General features: G+C 42.1%; 1 protein-coding gene across 1 annotated transcript in view; it reads left to right on the top strand.

Annotated features, from left to right (window-relative positions):
• The window catches only part of IFT56 (intraflagellar transport 56), a 74885-nt gene that overhangs the window by 41905 nt on the left and 12853 nt on the right, over positions 1–20127 (top strand). The window contains exons 7-15 of the mRNA XM_066596216.1: positions 304–475; positions 1154–1228; positions 1322–1424; positions 4967–5022; positions 5804–5857; positions 8217–8280; positions 13971–14059; positions 14749–14832; positions 19749–19818. Coding sequence (XP_066452313.1) covers positions 304–475; positions 1154–1228; positions 1322–1424; positions 4967–5022; positions 5804–5857; positions 8217–8280; positions 13971–14059; positions 14749–14832; positions 19749–19818 — 767 coding nt within the window. The remainder of the gene's footprint in view (positions 1–303; positions 476–1153; positions 1229–1321; positions 1425–4966; positions 5023–5803; positions 5858–8216; positions 8281–13970; positions 14060–14748; positions 14833–19748; positions 19819–20127) is intronic.

Genomic DNA, 20127 nt, shown 5'->3' with positions numbered 1-20127 from the left:
GGAGATACTACCTCCCTGCTGATTTGAACAGACAGCCCAATGTATCAAGGGAAGTGAGAGGAAGTACAGGACAGTGAACTACTGACAGTTTGCTAGGCTTCCTACACACCCTAGCCTGAAAGTAGATTTCAAACAGCAGGGCAGCAGAAAAAGGGGCAAGACCACCTGAAAATCCAAACTTAAAAAGATGAAACAGGGTGCAAACAGCAGCATATGAGGGGGTAAGAAGAAACTGATTTGTTTTAGAAAACTTGTTGAAAACTCAGGTGCGATTTAAGCATTTCATTATTATTTCATTTACAGGGATTTCCTCGCATTGAATGTCTATGTGGCTCTTTGCTACTATAAGCTTGATTACTATGATGTTTCACAGGAGGTCCTTGCAGTATATTTACAACAGGTTCCTGACAGTACTATCGCTCTGAATCTGAAAGCATGCAATCACTTTCGTCTCTACAATGGAAAAGCAGCTGAAGTAAGGATACAAATAGATTATTGCCTGTCATTATAATAAAGGAAAGGGGGATTCCAGCCAAAAACATTTATCAGTTCATCACATTTCTACTAGATAGATGATGATTGTTGGATCACTTAGGTCCAACTGCTGGGACCACCAACAAACGAGAATCACAGTGCCCGCCCGCCCCCACCCCTTCCCCACTATTCATATAGGGATGATACCATGGAATGGCAGTCTGTGGGTCCTAGCAATTGGAACCTCCACTGAGGTAAGATTTAGCACTTCTGCAGTGGATAGGTGAGCTGGAATACCCCTCTAGTCTGCATGTTATTGTATGGATGGTTGGCCTTCAATGCTTAAGAGAGGCCATCAATCTGAGATCAGTGGTGGTCCGATCCCCGGGAGTGAATTATGTTAGCCTGCAGCACCAGATACAGCGGCATGATCAATGGTGGGACTCTCAGAGATATGATCCCCACTGATTGCATACAGATGATCTATCAGACGGTTAGGCCATCAATGTGTATTCTCTTAATAGCAGTTAAGCACAAAAACAAGATGCACACAATTTATATTTATATCTATCTCAAGATGAGAAAACCCTTTTCACCGACTAGTTTGTAACAATTTTATATATCATTTTTTTTTTTTAATTAAAACTGCTGATTTAATCTTCACTTATTTCTGTTACAGGCAGAATTAAAAAGTTTAATGGATAATGCATTATCTTCCTTTGAATTTGCCAAGGAGCTTATTAAACACAATCTTGTAAGTTGTTTTAGCTAAAATAGTAATGAAGTGTGTCTTGTGGCGTTTTCCGGCGTCTTCCTTCCTTTAAATAGTATTATTTTATTTTGTCAGGTGGTGTTCCGTGCCGGAGAGGGAGCCTTGCAGGTACTTCCACCATTGGTTGATGTTATTCCTGAGGCACGATTGAACTTGGTTATTTACTATCTCAGGCAAGGTAACAATTTGTGAATCATTGAGACATGGTAATAGTTGGATGTCCAAAAACACCTGTCACTGAAAAGGCAAACTAAGACATAAACTTATAATACTAGCTGATATACCCGGCTTCGCCCCAGTTAATTTGCTACAGGTGTTAACCTGCTGTTTGCTTGGAAAATTTTATGAAATCGTGGTTACTTCAGAGGAACAGAGGAATAAAACTCAGACTTCATGTACCGATGTCCCTCTGCGGAATGTGCCACCCCTCCCACTCTCCTCACCTTTTACCCTTAAAAGTACAGCCCCTTTTTATTCAGATTTACCCCCAGATTTGAGTTTACAGATTCTTCTTAGCCTTAAAGGTGTGCACTGTCCCTCCAGTCTATGGCTGCTTCTTTATGTACTTTCCAGCCTCTCAGTATGTGCACACAGAGGTCCGTTAGATTTTCCTCAGTATATACACACAGAGGTCAGTTACAGTGTGTACAGGTCCACAGTATATACAAATAGAGGAGAGGTAGATTCTCTCCAGTATATATACACAGAGGTCAGTTAGATTGTTCTCAGTAAATCCACATAGAGGTGAGGTAGATGCTCCTCAGTATATACACATAGAGGTGAGATAGATTCTTCTCAGTATATACATATAGAGGTCAGTTAGATTCTCCTCAGTATATACACATAGAAGTAAAGTAGTTTCTCCTCAGTATACAAATCTTTTCCCTAGGCTTTATGGTTTCTGAGAAAAGAACTCTCATGCTTCGTGGATTTTCGCAGTTTTTCACGCATAGAATTGAATATTGATATTGTGACCCCTTTACTTTACTTAGTTAGGACATAAAGAATGGTCATGGCAAATTTCACGTTTGTGCGGTACAGAAGTGTGTTATTAGTTGCATTACATAGGGGGTCACTTACTTTCGCACTTAGAATTGAATAATCAAGTTGCAACCCATTTACTTTTCCTATTTATGACCTAAAGAATGGTTGTGCCAAATTTCAAATGTTTGTATGACATCGGAAAGTTAGAGAACTAGTGGCGAGTCAGTCAGTCAGTCAATCAGTGAAGGCTTTCGCCTTTATATATTTATATAGATTCATACACTAAATCACTTGAGAACCTTTTCATTCGCCAGGTTGAGACTTCATGATTACGGTTACAGAGTATTATGGATAATGTTATGTGGTGTTCCTATCAAACCTTCCAAGTTTTATTAGTTCACAAAGCAGAACGTATAAATGGCAGGAAAATGAAAATAAAACTTCAGGGAATTGAAGGACAACTCACATTTTTTGGGCACATACTAATAAAACTATTTTTGGTAGCAAAAACAATATCTAGTCTGTACTCAATTTTTTGCCATATTCTCTCCAACATGCCCACTGTTATAGTAGCCATCGTTTAACGGATGAATGATCACAGGTCTGGGAGATCATTCACTGTAGTCACAAATACATGGTCTTTCATGTAACTCCAGTGGAAGAAATCCAGAATGGTAAGATCTGGTGCTCAAGAAGACTATCACATTGTCTGCTGCATCCAATCCAGGGACCTTGAAAGATCTTATTCAGGGAGCTCCGAACTACCATACACTAATGTGGGGGAGCCCCATGTTGCTGGATGATGTTAAGTTGCAGATTGGCTACTTGGGGATACAGGAACTGTTCCAAAATGTCAAGGTATACAGGAACAGTTTCTGTAGGTTCACAAAAAAAAAAAAAAAAAAAGAATTGCTAATCCAGTTCTTCACTGCACCATATCAGACATTGAATTTTGGGCTGTTCTCTATAAACATGGGAATTTTCAGTTCCCCATATTCCCACTTTATGCAGATTGATATATGCTGAAAGATGAAATGTGGTCTTCTCTGTGAACAAGATATTTCCAAGAAAGTGAATGTTGGTACACACACAGTGTATTAGGGGCCATGTGCTGTCTGTGTTAATCCACCGACAGCACATGGTCCCATTACAGGCCTATGAGCACATGCACACTGACATTTTTTCATGTGGACCGATGGTCGTATTCAATCAGTTCATGATGTGTCCTATGCCTATCCACGCCACGGATAAGAAATAAGACATGCTAATGCATGTCAATATGCTGCCTGTTTGTTTTACTTAAACTATTTAATTGGTTCCCTCCAGAAAGAATCAGCAGAACAAAGTTTGTTGTGGCCATTTTGTCTTGGGGGGAAGCATATTTTAATACCCAAGTATTAATGGCGAGTTGAGGCCTCCTACATTAATAGAGAGGAGACTCAAGGCTATGATGGGTATAAAGTAGGATGGCTACAAGGCTGGCTTTTTTGTACTCTGAAGGGAGCATTTTCCACAACTGGTGGAGCTAGGCGGTCAGAAAAAGATAGGTAGGTAATGAAGAAGAACTGTTTAGATATTTTAATTAACAGCAAGTAAATGAGTGAACCTGGTTTAGACCGCCTGCACACAGGTGGATTTGCATTGCATAATCTGGAGCAGGCGTCTGCCTCAGAAATCTGCAGCAAATACCACCCATAACATGCAATGGAAAAGCGTTGTTTCTTGCACACAAGTGGAAATCAATAGCAATTTTACACTTGTGGTGGAAAAATCGCAGCATGCTCTATTTTTAAGCAGATTCCATGCGGGCGGCTTCCATTAAAATCAATAGAAGCCGTCCGACCTCCAGCCCTTTCACTATCATCATTGTGGAAAGGTCACAGAATCCGCATCATCGCCCAGCGGTGGCGCGACATGATCTACACTGCGCATGTGTGCCGAGCGGACCATCTACAGTACAGATTAAGAAGATTCCATACCAGTACATGGGGTTACCGGCAGGGCAAAGGGTCGGATTCCGCTGCGGGGTCCCGCATGCGGAATTCGTCCTGTTCATGTGCAGCCGGTCTTAGGAGGAAATATGCAGGCGGTTACAAGTCCGGACACTCAGGATAGTGACCTTTTTAGATGGACAGAGGAGGTGAATACGAAAATGAAAAAAATGGAAAAAGATCAAAATGAATGCTGGTAAAAGTACCTTTTGGAATTTAGAGCCATTCATCCAATCTGGAGGGAGGCGAGCAGGATTTTTCAATCCGGGAACAAAGATCCCCTATTCTTGTAGTAATTTTGGACCTTCTTCTGGTTTGTTCAAAATGAAGGTTGTACCCTCTCTGTTTATTAGGAGCTTGGTCGGGAAGCCCCACTTATAGAAGATTGTTGTTGCGTAAAAGTGATGTAATAGGGTGGATTCTTTTTCAAGCTTGCATTGTCACCTGCGACAGGTCAGAGTAAAGATGGATGTCCTCATATGAAGCCTGAAGCTTCTGTAGCTTTCTTACTGCAAACATCACTGCACTTTAAATGTCTGTTAGGCGGAGTTCACAAAGCTGCTGCCGTCCATGTCCCAGAACATTTTCTTTTTTAACAATTGTAGTGGATTAATTATGATGATACATATCTCCTGGGTCAGATAATTGTTTAAAGCGGAGATGCTTATTAATAGTTGATTTCACCAAAATCTATACATCTAAATAGATTACTGTGCTTAAATTGCATAATTTTCTTCATTTCTAGATGATGTTCAAGAAGCATTTAACTTAATTAAAGACCTTGAACCAACTACCCCACAGGTACAAATAAGTTTACTCTATATGCTTGGGAAAGTAAAGACTGATAATGTTTCTTGTTTTATCATCAACTGTCTCTGCATCTGCGTTTACTAATGCTGAAAACATTATTTCAGAATTTTTAATATAACAAACTGTTGCTTAATTGTTAAAAAGGTTTTCCAGGTTGCCTGCAATAGCCAACATGATGCCACTGTCAACCACAAGCCAACCCATTACTTCAGTATGACTCTCCCCAGAGCTAGCATGGAGTCATGCCTCTCGCCGGAGCTGGCATGGAGTCATGCCTCTCGCCGGAGCTGGCATGGAGTCATGCCTCTCACCGGAGCTGGCATGGAGTCATGCCTCTCGCACGACTGTCAGACGCATAAGCTTTACGCAGGAGTGATAGTCATCTAAGTGAATGGAAGCAGAGTGGGCCGGGATTGTCCCATCTGCCTGCCTCCATTCATAGGAAACTCCTGTTTACACTAAGTGAGAAGCCGCTTATCAGTCGTTCTGTTTCAGTGAGTTGAAGGGGAACAACTAGCAACAACTGAGCTACTTCTCGCTCAGTGCCTTGTTGGGCGCTGTATATACATGGGCTGACAGTCACCCAAAGTTGTTTATTTAAGCGATTATTTGGGTGACTATTGGCCCGTGTAAAAGTACCTTTATTTTACCATGCAAAAGTTTGTCAAAACTGGCAACAGACAATTTAACTTCCAATCTTACAGTTGTCCTCATATAAGGATAATAAATTTGCATTTTGTAAGAATAATCCAAACATGTTTGTGTTATACAGGAATACATCCTCAAGGGAGTTGTGAATGCAGCGCTGGGTCAAGAATTGGGCTCGGTGAGTTCCATATAGTTTTGGTGTCCATTGCATTTTTTTCTTTTCCGTTTTAGAAATTAAAGGAGCTTTGTAGGCCAGCCATTTAACCTGTTAAATGTACATCATTAGGTCACGGCTAGGGTATGGAGCTGGCTCTGGAGCTCCATAGCCGGAGGGTGTCTGCTGTTTGAAATAACCACGTTCACAGCAAGCTGACCACAGAATGTAAACTGCTAACCTGGAAGGAAGTCTCCTCCAGTGCTCCATCAGCCCACTTGCGACATGATTGTAGGGTGCCCATGTGTTCACATGGCAGACCGGAGCCTGCCATATGTTAAAGTCTACTAAATCCTGCCTATAACAAAATATTGCAGTATATTGTCCAAGTTATCGCATGTTGATGTCCACTGTAGGGACTTAAAACAAAACTGTTATAAATTAAAGCGATACTCCGGGCTTGAACAAACAAAGATGGCTGCACTGGTTTCTCTGACTACCTGATGTACACTGTACATTAGTATGCATCATTAGTCTAAGACACTACACCTGCTTTGATTAACTACTGCTACTCATATTAGTAGCACTGGCCAATCAAAGCAGCATGTAGTGTCTTAGGGTGCATTTAGACACAAAGATGATTGCTCCAAAGATGGTTTTTGAGCGATCATTTTGCATAAACCACTACTTGGTACTAATGCCTATTAGTACCAATTAGTAGCGTGTGAGCTGCCGGGAGCTGTAATCAGAGAACAGACCATCCGCTGTTCTCTGAATAAATTTCCACGGGGCTGACAGCTGAGACAATGTAGTCAGCGCTGCCCGGGCAAAACACAGCGTGCGGTCCTTCTTATCAGCTGTTTTACCGAAAAATAGATTTCATCCTGAAATGAAGTCCATTGTTCGGCAGAAAAGTGAAAGATCTGCATGTTTACACCCAACGATTATCGCTCAAAGGATGGCTTTTGAGCTAATTTTGACAGATAAGTGTTGTGTCTAAATGGGCCTTTAGACTAATGATGCATACTAATGCATGGTGTGCATCAGATAGTCAGAGAAGCGGTGTGGCCATCCTTGTTTGTCTAGATCTGGAGGGTCACTTTAAATCAGATGTAAGTTCAATATATATTATATGTTTTTTTAAGTTAATAAAGCATATAAAAGACTCCACAATCCTTCTATCCTGCAGAATAACATGAAAATGTCATTTTTACTGCACAGTCACCACTTTTAATTTCACCCCACTTATTTTTTTGTTTTTCTTAAATTACATTGTATGGTAATGTAAGTATAACGCCTGGAGCCATATACATGAGCGATTTTTCTTTTTTTTCCCCGCATCACAGGGAGGGAAAAATTTGCGGCATGCTCTATATTTGCGTGTTCCTCAGAATGTATTGCCCATGGTTTTCAATGGAACTGGAAAGCGCATCGCTTAATGTGTGATATGTACGCAAGTGCGATGCGAGGTTTCCCATTGAAAATAATAGGAAACACTTGCCGATCCTCTAGAGCGGCTAATCGCAACTGTACTGAAGTGATGGATTGCGACACAAAAACACCTTGCATCCGTGGGCACATCGCACATTCATGAGCACGATACCGGCCCGAGTTTCACAGCTCCAAATCGTGCTCGGCCATTAGAGTAATAGTGGTAAAATCTAAAGAGCCATCCATCATGTGAAGTTGGCTAGTATTACTTTGGTTAGTTATTCCTTTCTATATTAAACATCCTGGAGTCCTTCTTCTCAGATGTCATCTTATCTCATTCTGACTACCTGAGATTTACTAGGATTTAGGTTGCTTTCAAAAGTCAGTTTTCCGGTAAGTATAATTCCTGTGGGATGGACCCTACCAAACAAGCTCTTTAGAGGAGGACAGAGAAACTCCTATCACAGTTACTGCTGATGATTAGAGGCTCCTGTCACACAGAATACAAAAGAAATTTTTGTTCAGCCTCCTGATTGTATACTTATAGGTCTGTAGTTTGATTGGATATACAAGGTAGTGATAAGCACACTGTCCTCTCTGGTAGTCAGAGATGGTACAGGCTCTAGCTGCTCATGTGATGTCTGATAAGCATCAGACAGGAGGCTGCCCTGCATGAAAGTGACTACAATCAGGTGAAGCATGCAGGGATGGAAAAATATGTTTTCGCTCTTTAAGATATTTTTTCTGTTAAGACACAATTTACAGGTCATTATGTCACTAGTTAATGTTTTATTATTTTTTCCTTCTTCTATGGACACCTGTTAGGCCTAGTACTTGAATATTCTGATTATTGTTGGTCATATGCAGGGCCAACACAAGTATGTGCAATGAGTATTGAAAATCCCTGTTTTAAATACTTGGTATTATATAATTTTTCTTCATATATATTTAGAGGGACCATCTCAAAATTGCTCAGCAGTTCTTCCAGCTTGTTGGTGGATCAGCTAGTGAATGTGGTAAGTCTTGCACATTACAACTTTTAGGAAAGATAAAAAATGTTAAATACTGAGGTGCCAAATATTTCTAGGTGTGAGATCCAACTCATCCCCAGTCTTGAATTTGGCCTCCCATCATAGATACTTGCCTATACAGATAATAATAAATGTTTTAAAACACCTCAAAATAATGCTATAATAAAGTGACCAAATAATATGGCCATATGGTGGCTCAATAATGATGATGATGGCCTCCACAACGACACCCTAGCTTCTGGCATGCGTTTGAATGTGTGATGCAAAACCAAACTTGGTCTTAAACGTACGGTCACAGGTGGCACAGTATTTGGCGTTTGGTGTCAAGGCGGGATTGCTCAAAAGCATTAGTGCCTGTTTTGACTATACTTCACCATTCTAGTCTTTGCTGATCAAGCTCCTCCCAAGTACCATGTGAAAAGCCACAGGACTTAAGGTGCTGCTTTAAGACATCCTAATATTTAAGGTATTGGCCTCCTTTCTGCATTTTCTGCAGGAAGGTTCGGAATAGAACACAGCTTTGAGTAGTCTAAAGATTCTTGCCAGGGGGTCATCAGTGCATGATGATATTATAGTGGATGCTAACCCACTCTCTCGTCCTCTAATCCATAACACCAGTGGGGTGAAAACTGATACAACTGGCACATAAAAGAGGATGCAGTAAGTGGCCGCCTATTATGGGATCCACATAGGTGCTGTTAACCCCTTCCCGCTCCAGGACGTACCGGTACGTCCTGGGAGCCTGGTACTTCCCGCAACAGGACGTACCAGTACGTCCTGGGGATAGCGCGAGATCACATAAGATCCCGCGCTATCCCGCAGCGGGAGCCGGCTGTCAGTCACAGCCGGTGTCCCGCTGCAACAGCGGGGGGGCATCGGAGATGCGCCCCCCCGCTGTTAACCCCTTCCCTGCCACGATCTAAGTAGATCGCGACAGAGAAAGAGTTCACAGAGGGAGCGCGCTCCCTCTGTGTCTCCGGCCGGCACTCGCGATGTCATCGCGAGAGCCCGGCCTGTCACCATGGCAACAGGACGCCAGACACTGGCGTCCTGTATTGCCTGTGCCTATAATCGCTGTATAAGCGATAAGGCATGGCAGAGCAGTAGCTCTGCCATGCCTTATGACAGGGACCATAGACATAGTGCTGCAAGTCCCTCAGAGGGACTCAAATAGTGTAAAAAAAAGAAAAACGTAAAAAAAGAAAAATGTAAAAAAAAACCTTTTTTTATGCTTTTTCTAATATTAGCATAAAAAAAATTAAAACCCCACATATTGGATATTGACACGTCCGTAACGACGTGTACGAAAAGTTGAACATGCTTTTTATTTTGTACGACAAAAAGCGTTAAAAAAAAACGCTAAAAAACAGGCAAAATGCTATAATTTTTAGCATTTTGCCTCCCAAAAAATGCAATAAAAGTGATCAAAAAAGCCGTACATTCCCCAAAATGGTACCAATAAAAACTACAGCTCATCTTGCAAAAAATAAGCCCTCATAGAGCTCCGTACATAGAAAAATAAAAAAGTTACAGGACTTTGAATGCAGCTATAGAGAAAAAAAAAAGATTTCCAAAAAAAGGGGGTTTTATTTTGGTATCGTTGTAACCGTACCGACCCGCAGAAAAAATTTAGTGTGTCATTTATGCTGCATGATTAACGCTGTAAGAAAAAGAAAAAAAAAATCTATGACAGAATTGATGCGTTTTCTCTCCCTGTTATCATAAAAAAAAATAATAAAAGTTTTACGATATAGCCTATGTAACCAAAAGTGGCACAGATAAAAACTACAGCTCGCCACGCAAAAAACAAGCCCTTATACGGCTGCGTCGGTGGAAAAATAAAAAAGTTATGGCTTTTGAAAAATGGAGATGGAAAAATACCAAAAAATCGCTTGGTCCTCAACGCCAAAATAGGCCATGTCATTAAGGGGTTAATGTGGTGGGGCAGGTCGTCTAGCTGCAAGCTGGCGTATCTCCTGTTGATGGGGGAGAAGCTTTGAGTGTAATTATACTGTGAGGGAGAATGCTTTGGGTTACATTCTCATACTGTAATGGGGTCTCTTGATGACATTATTGTACTGTGAGGGGGAACAAATCACATGTTGTGATGTCGGAGTGCTGAAACCGTGCTCCACTGCCACAGTGAGCAAATTGCAAAATTATTGTTTTGAGGGGGCAGGGGAATTTTAAAAAAATTAAGTTGGAAAACCTCTTTAACCCCTTGAGTGGCACGTCCGGAAATTTTCCGGGACGAGCTCCACTGCTCATAGCGACATAGCCCGGAAGATTTCCGGGCTATGTATCACTATGGGAGCTGCAGAGCACAATGCCACAAGCTGTGACATTGTGCTCTGCCTGCACAGACCCACAGAGAACAAAGCAAGGGCTTGAAAAACCAGCAGAAGATATTGCCGATATGAATTCTTTGTAGGAAGGATAGGGATGTTTGTGGAATTAATTCCTGTATGATTTCGGGCGTTTTCTTGTGTGCTAGAGCTTGTAGGTCTGATATTTGAAGGTCCCTGAATTTTGCCCACAGGCTCCTAGTTGTTGAATCCGTGGGTATGTTAAGCAATTTTTGGGCCAATCTCAGTGGAGTAATTGGTGAGGGTTCGGGGGCCAAAGAGGTTTTCAGTTTATCCCACGTTTCGCAGGGCCCTCTAATGAGTGGGTTGAAGTTTTTAGATCTGTACGAGAGTCTGCGGGGGAACCATAGATCCTCTAAGAGAGAGCTTCCATGTGAGAATGTTGCTAAGGAGAGTAGCATTTTGTCTTTTGTTGGATGTGTCAGGTCCATTCAGTATTGAATTTCAGTGGCTTGGTAGAAGTCGTGGACGCACGGCAGTCCGATCCCACCCTCTTCACGTCTTTTGATCATAAGGCTATATGCCAGGCGGGGTCTTTTTTGCTTCCAAACAAAGTTGGAAAAAGTCGCTCTTAATGTTTTAAAGAAGGTTTGGAGTAGTGCAACTGGTAGCATTCGGATTTTATATAATATTATAGGCAGGATGTAAGATTTTATAATATTTTTTCTTCCGAACCATGAAAGAAATGGTATATCATACTTTTGTAGCAGGTTTCTTATATGCGTCAGTAGCGGTTGGAAGTTAGCATTATATAAGTCTTCTGTTCTCTTTGTGACCTTAACCCCAAGGTATTCTATACAGGAATCTGACCATTTGAAGGGTGAACTGGCTTTCAAGGAGTCGCAGCTTGTTAGGGGGACTGAGATATTAAGCATAGTTGACTTAGAAAAGTTAATTTTGAAATTTGATAATTCTCCAAAGAGATTTAAGACTAAAACCAGGTTGGGTATTCCTTTTTCTGGGTCCGAGATGATAAACATAATATCATCTGCAAATGCAGCTGTTGTTAGGGGGTCGGATCCAGATTTAAGACCATTTATATCTGGGTTCAGTCATACCTCTTGCAATAGTGGTTCCAGGGCCAATACAAAGAGGGTGGGTGATAACGGGTATCCCTGGCGTGTTCCATTGCGGATATTAAAGGGTGGGGATAGAATATTTTTAATTTTTAGCCTTGCATGGGGATCTTGATATAGTGAAAAGATTGCAGAAATAAACATGGGAGGGAAGTTAAATTGGGCTAGAACCCTCTCCATGTAAAGCCAGTCCACCCTGTCAAAAGGCTTTCTTCCTACAAAAAATTCATATCGTTAAGGTTCTGGATGGTTTCAAGGAGAAATACAGATCTACTAGACCCGCTACTCTCTTTGAGAAAACAGTAACTGGGAACTCCCAGAGAAACAAAACAATCTCCTTCATACGGAAAAACTTTATCTCGGCACCCGTAGAATATAAACCAAACTTCTTAAATTCTTGGGAAAAAGAATTAAACATATCTTTATCCCCAGCAGACGTAAAAGTTATCCTACGAACATCTTTCGGCTTATCTCCTTGCATACTCCTGCAGGAAAGCCATTATAAGCTTCTTGTACGTTGGTACAAAAACCCCCAATGGCTTTATGCCTACAAGCTTGCCCCACATAATAGGTGCTGGAGATGCAACACCGAGGAAGGCTCATTTAAACACATATGGTGGGAATGCACCAGGATAGTTCCCTTCTGGAAAGATATTGAAAAGGTACTACGCTCCCTCAAAACAGATTTGACAATCTCAGCGGAAATGATCTTCCTCTGGAAGCCATCCCAGGATTTTCATCCCAGAAAAGATAAATTAATCGCTTTTCTACTCGACTCAGCAAAAGCATTAATACCCACTAAATGGCTACAGAGAGAACCCCCTACACTAAAACAGTGGCAAATGAAGGTGGACTCAATTTGCAACCTGGAGGAACTCTCCAGCTGGAATAGAGGCACACAAGAGGACTTTATTATCACATGGGACCCATGGAGGAGGCTAAGACGGTAGATGCACTCCCCTCTCCCCCTCAGGGGTAGAGTGGGGACCACGGATGGTTGGGACCTCAGACATTGGGACTGTCTTGATCGCTCCTGGTAACGTCAACCCGACCCTGACAGGTCTATTATGTTGGACACCAATGGGGTGAGCAGATGATGTCGGTTTCCACATCCCCCCCCCCCTCCCTCTCCCCTTTCTTTTCTTTCCCTTCCCCCTTCCCCTTCGGACTTCCCCCCCCCCCCTCCCCCTTTTCAAATGGTTTAATTCAACAGTTAATATATAAGGATTAGACATAAGGAAAGACCTCCTAGTTATAACAAACCAACTTTCCGACTGTCGGAGATCTACAAATATGTGCATTATATTGTGTTTATTGTCTAATGAGACTTTATCCCCTGTCAGGGAAGTTAACCTTGTATTGTTAAAATATCTTAATAAAATCTGATTTACAAAAAAAGAAGATATTGCCGATATGCCGGCAATCTCCTGCTTTGTTTACAGGTTGCCATACAGGCCATCGGCTTGTCAGAAGCAAACCGATGGTCTCTGTGGCAGGGAGAGCTTGGTGCTTGGCTGTGAGAGGGCAGCTAGGTACTAGCTCTTACAGCAGAGATCAGAAAAAACCTCCGATCTCTGCTGTGTTAACCCTTTACATTCGGCAGTCTATGTGACTGCAGCATGTAAAGGGCTGTCACTGCAGCATGTAAAGGGCTGTCACCATCGGACCCCCGGATTGTGATCAGGGGGTCCTGATGGGTCCCTGTGGAAGTCCCCTAAAGGGACAAAATAAATAAATAAATTAAATTTAAAAAAAAAAAAAAAAAGTTAAAAAATTATTAAAACATTTATAAAAACACTTGTCTCCCTTTACTTTGTAAAAAATCAAAAATACAATCACACATGTGGTATCCATGCATCATAATGACCCAGAGAAGGAAGTTAATACATTATTTAACCCCTTAATGACATGGCCCCTTTTTTTCTTTTTTCCCCATTTCTTTTTTTCCTCCCCCCTGTTTAAAAAAATCACAACTTGTCCCGCAAAAAACAAGCCCTTATATGGCCATGTCAATGGAAAAATGAAAAAGTTATGGCTATTGAGACGCAACTGCAAAATTAGTTGAAATTCAATGATTAGACCATTTTAAAAAACCTGCCCTGGTGGGCACGACAGGGTGGTAGGAAACCCGCCACTCAAGGGGTTAAGTGAGGGATTTTAGTTTTAGATTATCTATTTTAAGGCATTCATGAACTAATAACCTAACTGAAATATATCATTATTTCATAATTAGATACAATACCAGGAAGACAGTGCATGGCATCTTGCTTTTTTCTACTTCGGCAATTTGATGATGTTCTGATTTACCTGAACTCTATCAAGGTTAGTTCAGTTGCATTTACTTACAGTTTCCTATTGAATGTTATTGATAAGCACTTTATGCAGTGTGAACGCCTTAAAGATGTGTCTGGAAACCTTTTGCTAGATTAATTTTCTCAAACGCTTTGAGCACTTATCGAGACGACCGTATATCGGCCGGGTTTTCACGGCCGTCCGATAAACGGTGTCCCTCTCTGCAGGGGGAGGAGGCTGGAAGAGCCAGGAGTAGTGCACTGAGCTCCCGCCCCCTCTTCGCCTCCTCTCCATCCCCTTTCCAGCCCTCTGCACTATTTGCAATGGGAGGGGGCGGGACAGGGGCAGAGCTAAATCATGAAACTTAGCTCCGCCCCGTCCCACCCTCTCTCATTGCAAATAGTGCTGAGATGCGGAAAGGGGGTGGAGAGGGGGTGGGAGCTCAGTGCACTGCTCCCGGCTCTTCCAGCCTCCTCCCCCTGCAGAGAGGGACACCGTATATCGGCCAGGCGTGAATACCCGGCCGATATACGGTCGTCTGAATAAGCCCTGATGCAAAGCAATTTAAATTGCTTGTTAATCTTGCACAGATTAATGGAATTCTGCAGAACAGACATAAAGCTTGAGCATTCTGTGGCTTGTTTTCCTAATTAGAAATAATCTAAATTTATTCCTGGATAGTAAAACAATTCTGCTTATTTTTTCTTCTTTAAATTCAGAGTTACTTCTACAATGATGATACCTTTAACTTCAACTATGCTCAAGCCAAGGCTGCTGCAGGAAATTACAAAGAGGCTGAGGAGGTGAGTTTATTCTCCATACAGCATGGCGGAAAATATTTAGATGAACTGTGGGCATTTTGTGACTTTATGGAGTAATGCTGTATTGTTCTAACTAATAGATGCACCTTACTACAGGATCGTACCCAGTTTTAACAGAAAATAGGAAAAAATATTTCATACTAATTAAACTGTTGGCATAATCTGGGCATCTTCTGCATATAATTATATATGTACAGTGGATTTAACCAATTCAGGGTCGCCGAGTGAGTATAAACGTCCTGCGGTCCTGACGTATGTATGGAGCTGAGTCTGCTCCATACCCAGTGGAGCAGACAATACTGTCAGCCATTTCTGGTAGTTGACAGCTGCTGGTAACCACTGCGATCAGAGTTTGTTCTGATTGCAGCAGTTAACTTTGTAGATGCTGCAGTCAAAGATGCCTGTGTGTCTAAACAGTCAATGGGTGGGGGGCAGCGCAATAAAACAAACAATTAAAAAAAGACATGTCTAGGCCCTATAAAAATAAAGTCAGAATACCACATTTGCGGTTTTTTTTTTGCATCCTGGTTTCCCCAAAAATGTAAATAAAACGTAATCAAAAATATGTATGCATCCCAAATGGGTAGTAATAAAAACTACAGCTTACCCCTCGAAAATGGGGGCTTCACACAACCTAATGAACATATTTGATTCATCAATGCACTGTGAACATTGTAAAAAGTAAACCCACCAAAAATGGCACAATTGCATTTTTTTCATTTCTCACCACTTAACAATTTTTTTATGTTTTTCCATACATTATACGGTACATTAAATGGCAGCATTAAAAAATACAACTCGTCCCACAAAGTCAAGCCCTCATACAGATATGCCAGTGGAAAAATTAAAAGTTATGGCTCTTGGAAGGTGGGGACAAAAAAACAAAAATAAATGATACATCTCTGGTACTACAGTGGTTAAGATATGTGCTGGATTGTCTTGTATATATTAATAAGGATCATTTTGGTATAAAAAATGTGTGTGGGGATGGGTGGGGTGAATGGAGCAAGAGAAGAGAAATAAAAGCAACAACAAAAAAGGGGTGGTAGAAGGGCATGGTTACAGGGAGAAAGGAGAAAGGAGGAAGGAGATATGGAGATGGTCTGCCATGTAGACCAAGCACAAGATATTTGCCCCGTGTGAATTAAGGTTATCCGACCCTGGAACTCAGCAGAGTCTATGAAAGTCTGCCAAAAGCTTCATGTTGCCATAAATGCCTGAGATCTTTCGTGAGTGTGTGTCAGCTATCAATTCCCCCATGCTCATTATATATCGTACCTCTGTGACCCATTCACAGAGAGTGTACCTCAACGGAGATCGCCAGTGTCGTGGTATTACTATTCTGGCAGCAGATAGAAGGTGTCTCGAGATGCCCTTTTTGATTTGGGCATAGAATCGGGGAGCAGGGATAGCAGAGTTACTTGTGGGTAGTTCTCAACCTGTTTAACAGAGTAGGATCTATAGATAGTGTAGGAGTGCAGTAGACAGAATGGTCCGTAGGGGGCTGTAGACAGGCATTCCGATACCTGAAAGGAGAGAAAATACCAGTGGGTGTGGCAGGAAGCAAGATAAAAGAATCAGTTTCTGCCACACTCGGGGTGAGCAGGGTGGAGTTGGTTGCCAGCCAGAGTGAGAGGCTGTAGAAGAAGCCATCGGGCACTTGGAGCCTTAGGTCTGTGTGGATGAGTCTGGGCCCGTCACAACAGTCTGACAGAGAAGGTTGCTCTCTAGATGCCCCAAGGTAGGGGATGGTGACTGCAACCCTGTAGGTTGTGAACCCTGAGGAACTGCATGTACCACTGAGTGCTGTATGTGAAATAAATACTGACAGGTGCCAGAACTTAAAGAAACTGCAAGTCTCCTGAGCCCGTATGCATGTGTGCCAACCATTCTGACATAAAGTTGGCAATTCAATAGGCGAGTAACCCCAACTTGCCACAGAGAATGGCGCACAGCGCTGCGGGCAGCTTTTAAAGGGCCAGGAGGCTGAAAGTGCAGTTGCTGGAGGGCAATGACGGTTCAAAAGTGGCATTTAAATGGCCTGGAGACTGAAGCTTCGGTTACCATGGGGCAATGAAAGAATTGTCCATCAGAGGTCTGGGCTGTGCTGGATTTCAGTAAAGAGCTAGTATTGCCGCAAGAAGGCAGTGATTGGAGGGGTCTGCTGTGAGACTGACTTTGCTGCTGGGGAGTGAGCTATAGAGAAGCTCCTCAGGCAGGTGGTGCAAATGAATTCCAAGATGGTGCAGATGAATGCCAAGCACTGAGAGCAGAATGAGGAAACCCAGATGCGGCTGGAAGCTGACCGCAGGGCTTTGAGGGCACAACAGGAGGTGTCTGGAGAAGAATCCAAGAAGTGGTGAGGCCATTAAAAAGACTGTTAGTTCTGTGTGGTATGAACATAAAAAGACTGACACCAATATAGTGAAAATGTTGCATGATAGAATGTTTTCCTCGCAGGATGGCACAGTGTGCGTGGACATGGGCAGAGAGACGTGTGGGGATAAGATATATATAAGTAGGTCATCTGCATGGAGGGCTAATTTGTGGTGAATCTGCCCAGTGCTAACAGCCCTAATATTTAGATTATTGCTTAAGGCTATTGCCAAGTGTTGCATGGTAACGATATACAGCAAGGGAAACAAGGGACACTCCTGGCGAGTACCATTGTTGATAGAAGGCCATTTGCCCTCACTCTAGGTGTCCAAGAGGAATAAAAAGCCATGATCCCATCAATAAATCTGGAACCTAATCCTATCTGCAGAAGTGTGTCTTTTAAAAACCTCTAATGAACCCTATCAAATGCTTTCTTGGCATTGACTGATAGGAGACACAATGGCATCCGTTTGCCCTTAATATAGGAGATCATTGAGGGCACGCGTATAGTGTTGTCCCTTGCCTCCCTGCCGGGGACAAAACCCGCTGATCTTTGTGCACCACTGCTGGGATTATTCACTGAAGTAGATTAGCAAGTAATTTCAGAGTATATCTTAATATCGCAGTTAATTTGTGAAATAGGTCAATAGTTGTTACATAAAGTGACATCTTTGTTCGGCTTAGGCAGCACCACCACATGAGCCTCCAGCGCCTGCCTATAAAAGAGACACGACGGTGAAAAGCTGTTAAACACCTCTGCTAAAGGGAGAAGCAGTGATTTAAAGGTTTTTAAAGCACTGAGCCTTGAAGCCATCTGGTCCAGGACTCTTTCCTCCTTTGAGAGTAGAGAGAACTGTCTCAATCTCAACAATGAATTGCGGCAAAAACTCCTTTCTGACCGTTTCTGATATCGAGGGAAGAACTGTTTTCTGAATGTAAGCTTTCATCTTGGCATCCAGCTCCGAACCAGACAGACCTGAATAATGTCCACAGATATTATACAGACATTCGTAATAAGTCTTCAAAGTGTTCGCAATTTGTTGGGGGTGAGGAATATCCGCAATTGTGGATGACAGAATAGACTGAATATGTGAGGGTTCTGTTCTCGGTGTAAAAAACGTGCCAGTGCTCTGCTGCATTTCTGCTCATATATAAAGCTACAGTAATAATCACGATGCCGTTGATGTTTGTGAGCAATATTATCCTTCATCTTTTCCCATATTAAAGTGATCTCTGTTAAGAGACTGGACAGTGGTAAGCATTTATGGGCCTTTTTCAAGCCCTCTAGTTTGGCAAATAATCTTTTTAGCATTGCAGCTAAAAAGCATTGCCACTTCCTGAAGTGTATACATGGCTCTCATCCTGTATGCAGCAATCAGATGGGCAGGAACTGTCTCTGCCTTCTCTGTGGGGGTCCAGCTGTCTCTGCTCTCCTCTCCTATAGCTCTACCACATCTCTGCAGAGTTATATGAAGACCAATGCAATCTTTATAGATGTTCCTTGGTCTGCAGTTGGTTAATAGTTTTAACTCTGCAAGTTGGCAAGGCTGAGCGGTGGTAAATTAAGCTAAAAGTTAACACTTTTTTTAACATTAACAATTTTTATACCCAGCTTTCTACATTTGTGTTGTGTTACTTCCACACTTGGATACACACTGGATCTGCAATCTGAAATCATCACACAACTACACACACGCTAAGCACCAATAGAAAGTGAACTAGAAAGCTGTGAACGGGACTCACGGGCAGACATAACTCAATGACTGACAAAAACCCAAAACACTCATTTAGAATACCTGCACGCATAAACAGATGAAATTGCTACAGTGAGTACGAGGTATTGGTTCATATTTTGGCTAAGACACTTAAGCCCACGAGCCCACCACAAGGGTCCTCATTGTGTCGTGGGTCCCTACTCTCACAACACAACTTTCCCAAGGAGTCCTTCCTGCATGTGGGTGACTGTCCCAATAGGGAGGAACCTAAGGGCGCAGATGGAAAACAATCCAAGCAGAACAGAACACAGTTCACACCAACACACAAGAGAATCCATACCACACAGAACAGGACTATTCACACCACATGCCCTGCCACCTGCACAGTCTTGTCACTGCTCACACCAATACATCCTGAACAGGACTGTTCACACCAAATGTCTGGCTCAGACATACAGAACACGTTGCTGTTCACACCTACAGAACAACATGCATGAATGCAAACACAAGGAGGAATGAGGAAACCATCACCCTCCAGCTAGTGGGGTCAGCACATATATGCAGAAGGCCAGTGGGGATTGGCTGGCTGAACAAATCCACACCCAGTCAGCTTAGTTATCCCACACCTGTGAAGGTGTGCTCCTGGAAACCCACAGTACTACAGGTCCCAGGAGCACAGCCTAACATGTTGTCTATTTATGGTACTATACATTTTATTTGTGTGAAAAAAATGAATTACATAAACTGCATAGTTAAATACAGATGTTCCATGCATTGTTTATTTATCTTTGATCATTTCCATGTTAGGTATTCTTGCTAATTCAGAGTGAGAAGATTAAAAATGATTATGTTTACCTGAGCTGGCTTTCCCGATGTTGTAAGTACTTTTTGATGTTGTCCTTGTCTATTTTTGAATAATAAAGCATTTATATTTATGGGGATATTACCTATGGGTATATTTTACATCTGGCAATTAGAATTATGTTTATATAACCTACTATTCCTAGGGCAATCTTACAATATATTCTATTAAGATACATAGACATAGATAGGCTTCCTCTGACCATGAGGCAGATCTGAGATCAGCTAAGTATATGTTGTAGTTGGCCATCCCACTGCAGGAAAAATGTATAACTGAGGAAAACTTCCCTGTGAGGGGCATGAGAGGCCAAACCCATGGGACTTC

The sequence above is a fragment of the Eleutherodactylus coqui genome, chromosome 3 (genome assembly GCF_035609145.1).
Source record: "Eleutherodactylus coqui strain aEleCoq1 chromosome 3, aEleCoq1.hap1, whole genome shotgun sequence".
Classification (NCBI taxonomy): Eukaryota; Metazoa; Chordata; class Amphibia; order Anura; family Eleutherodactylidae; genus Eleutherodactylus; species Eleutherodactylus coqui.
This window is presented reverse-complemented; position numbering and strand designations above follow the sequence as displayed.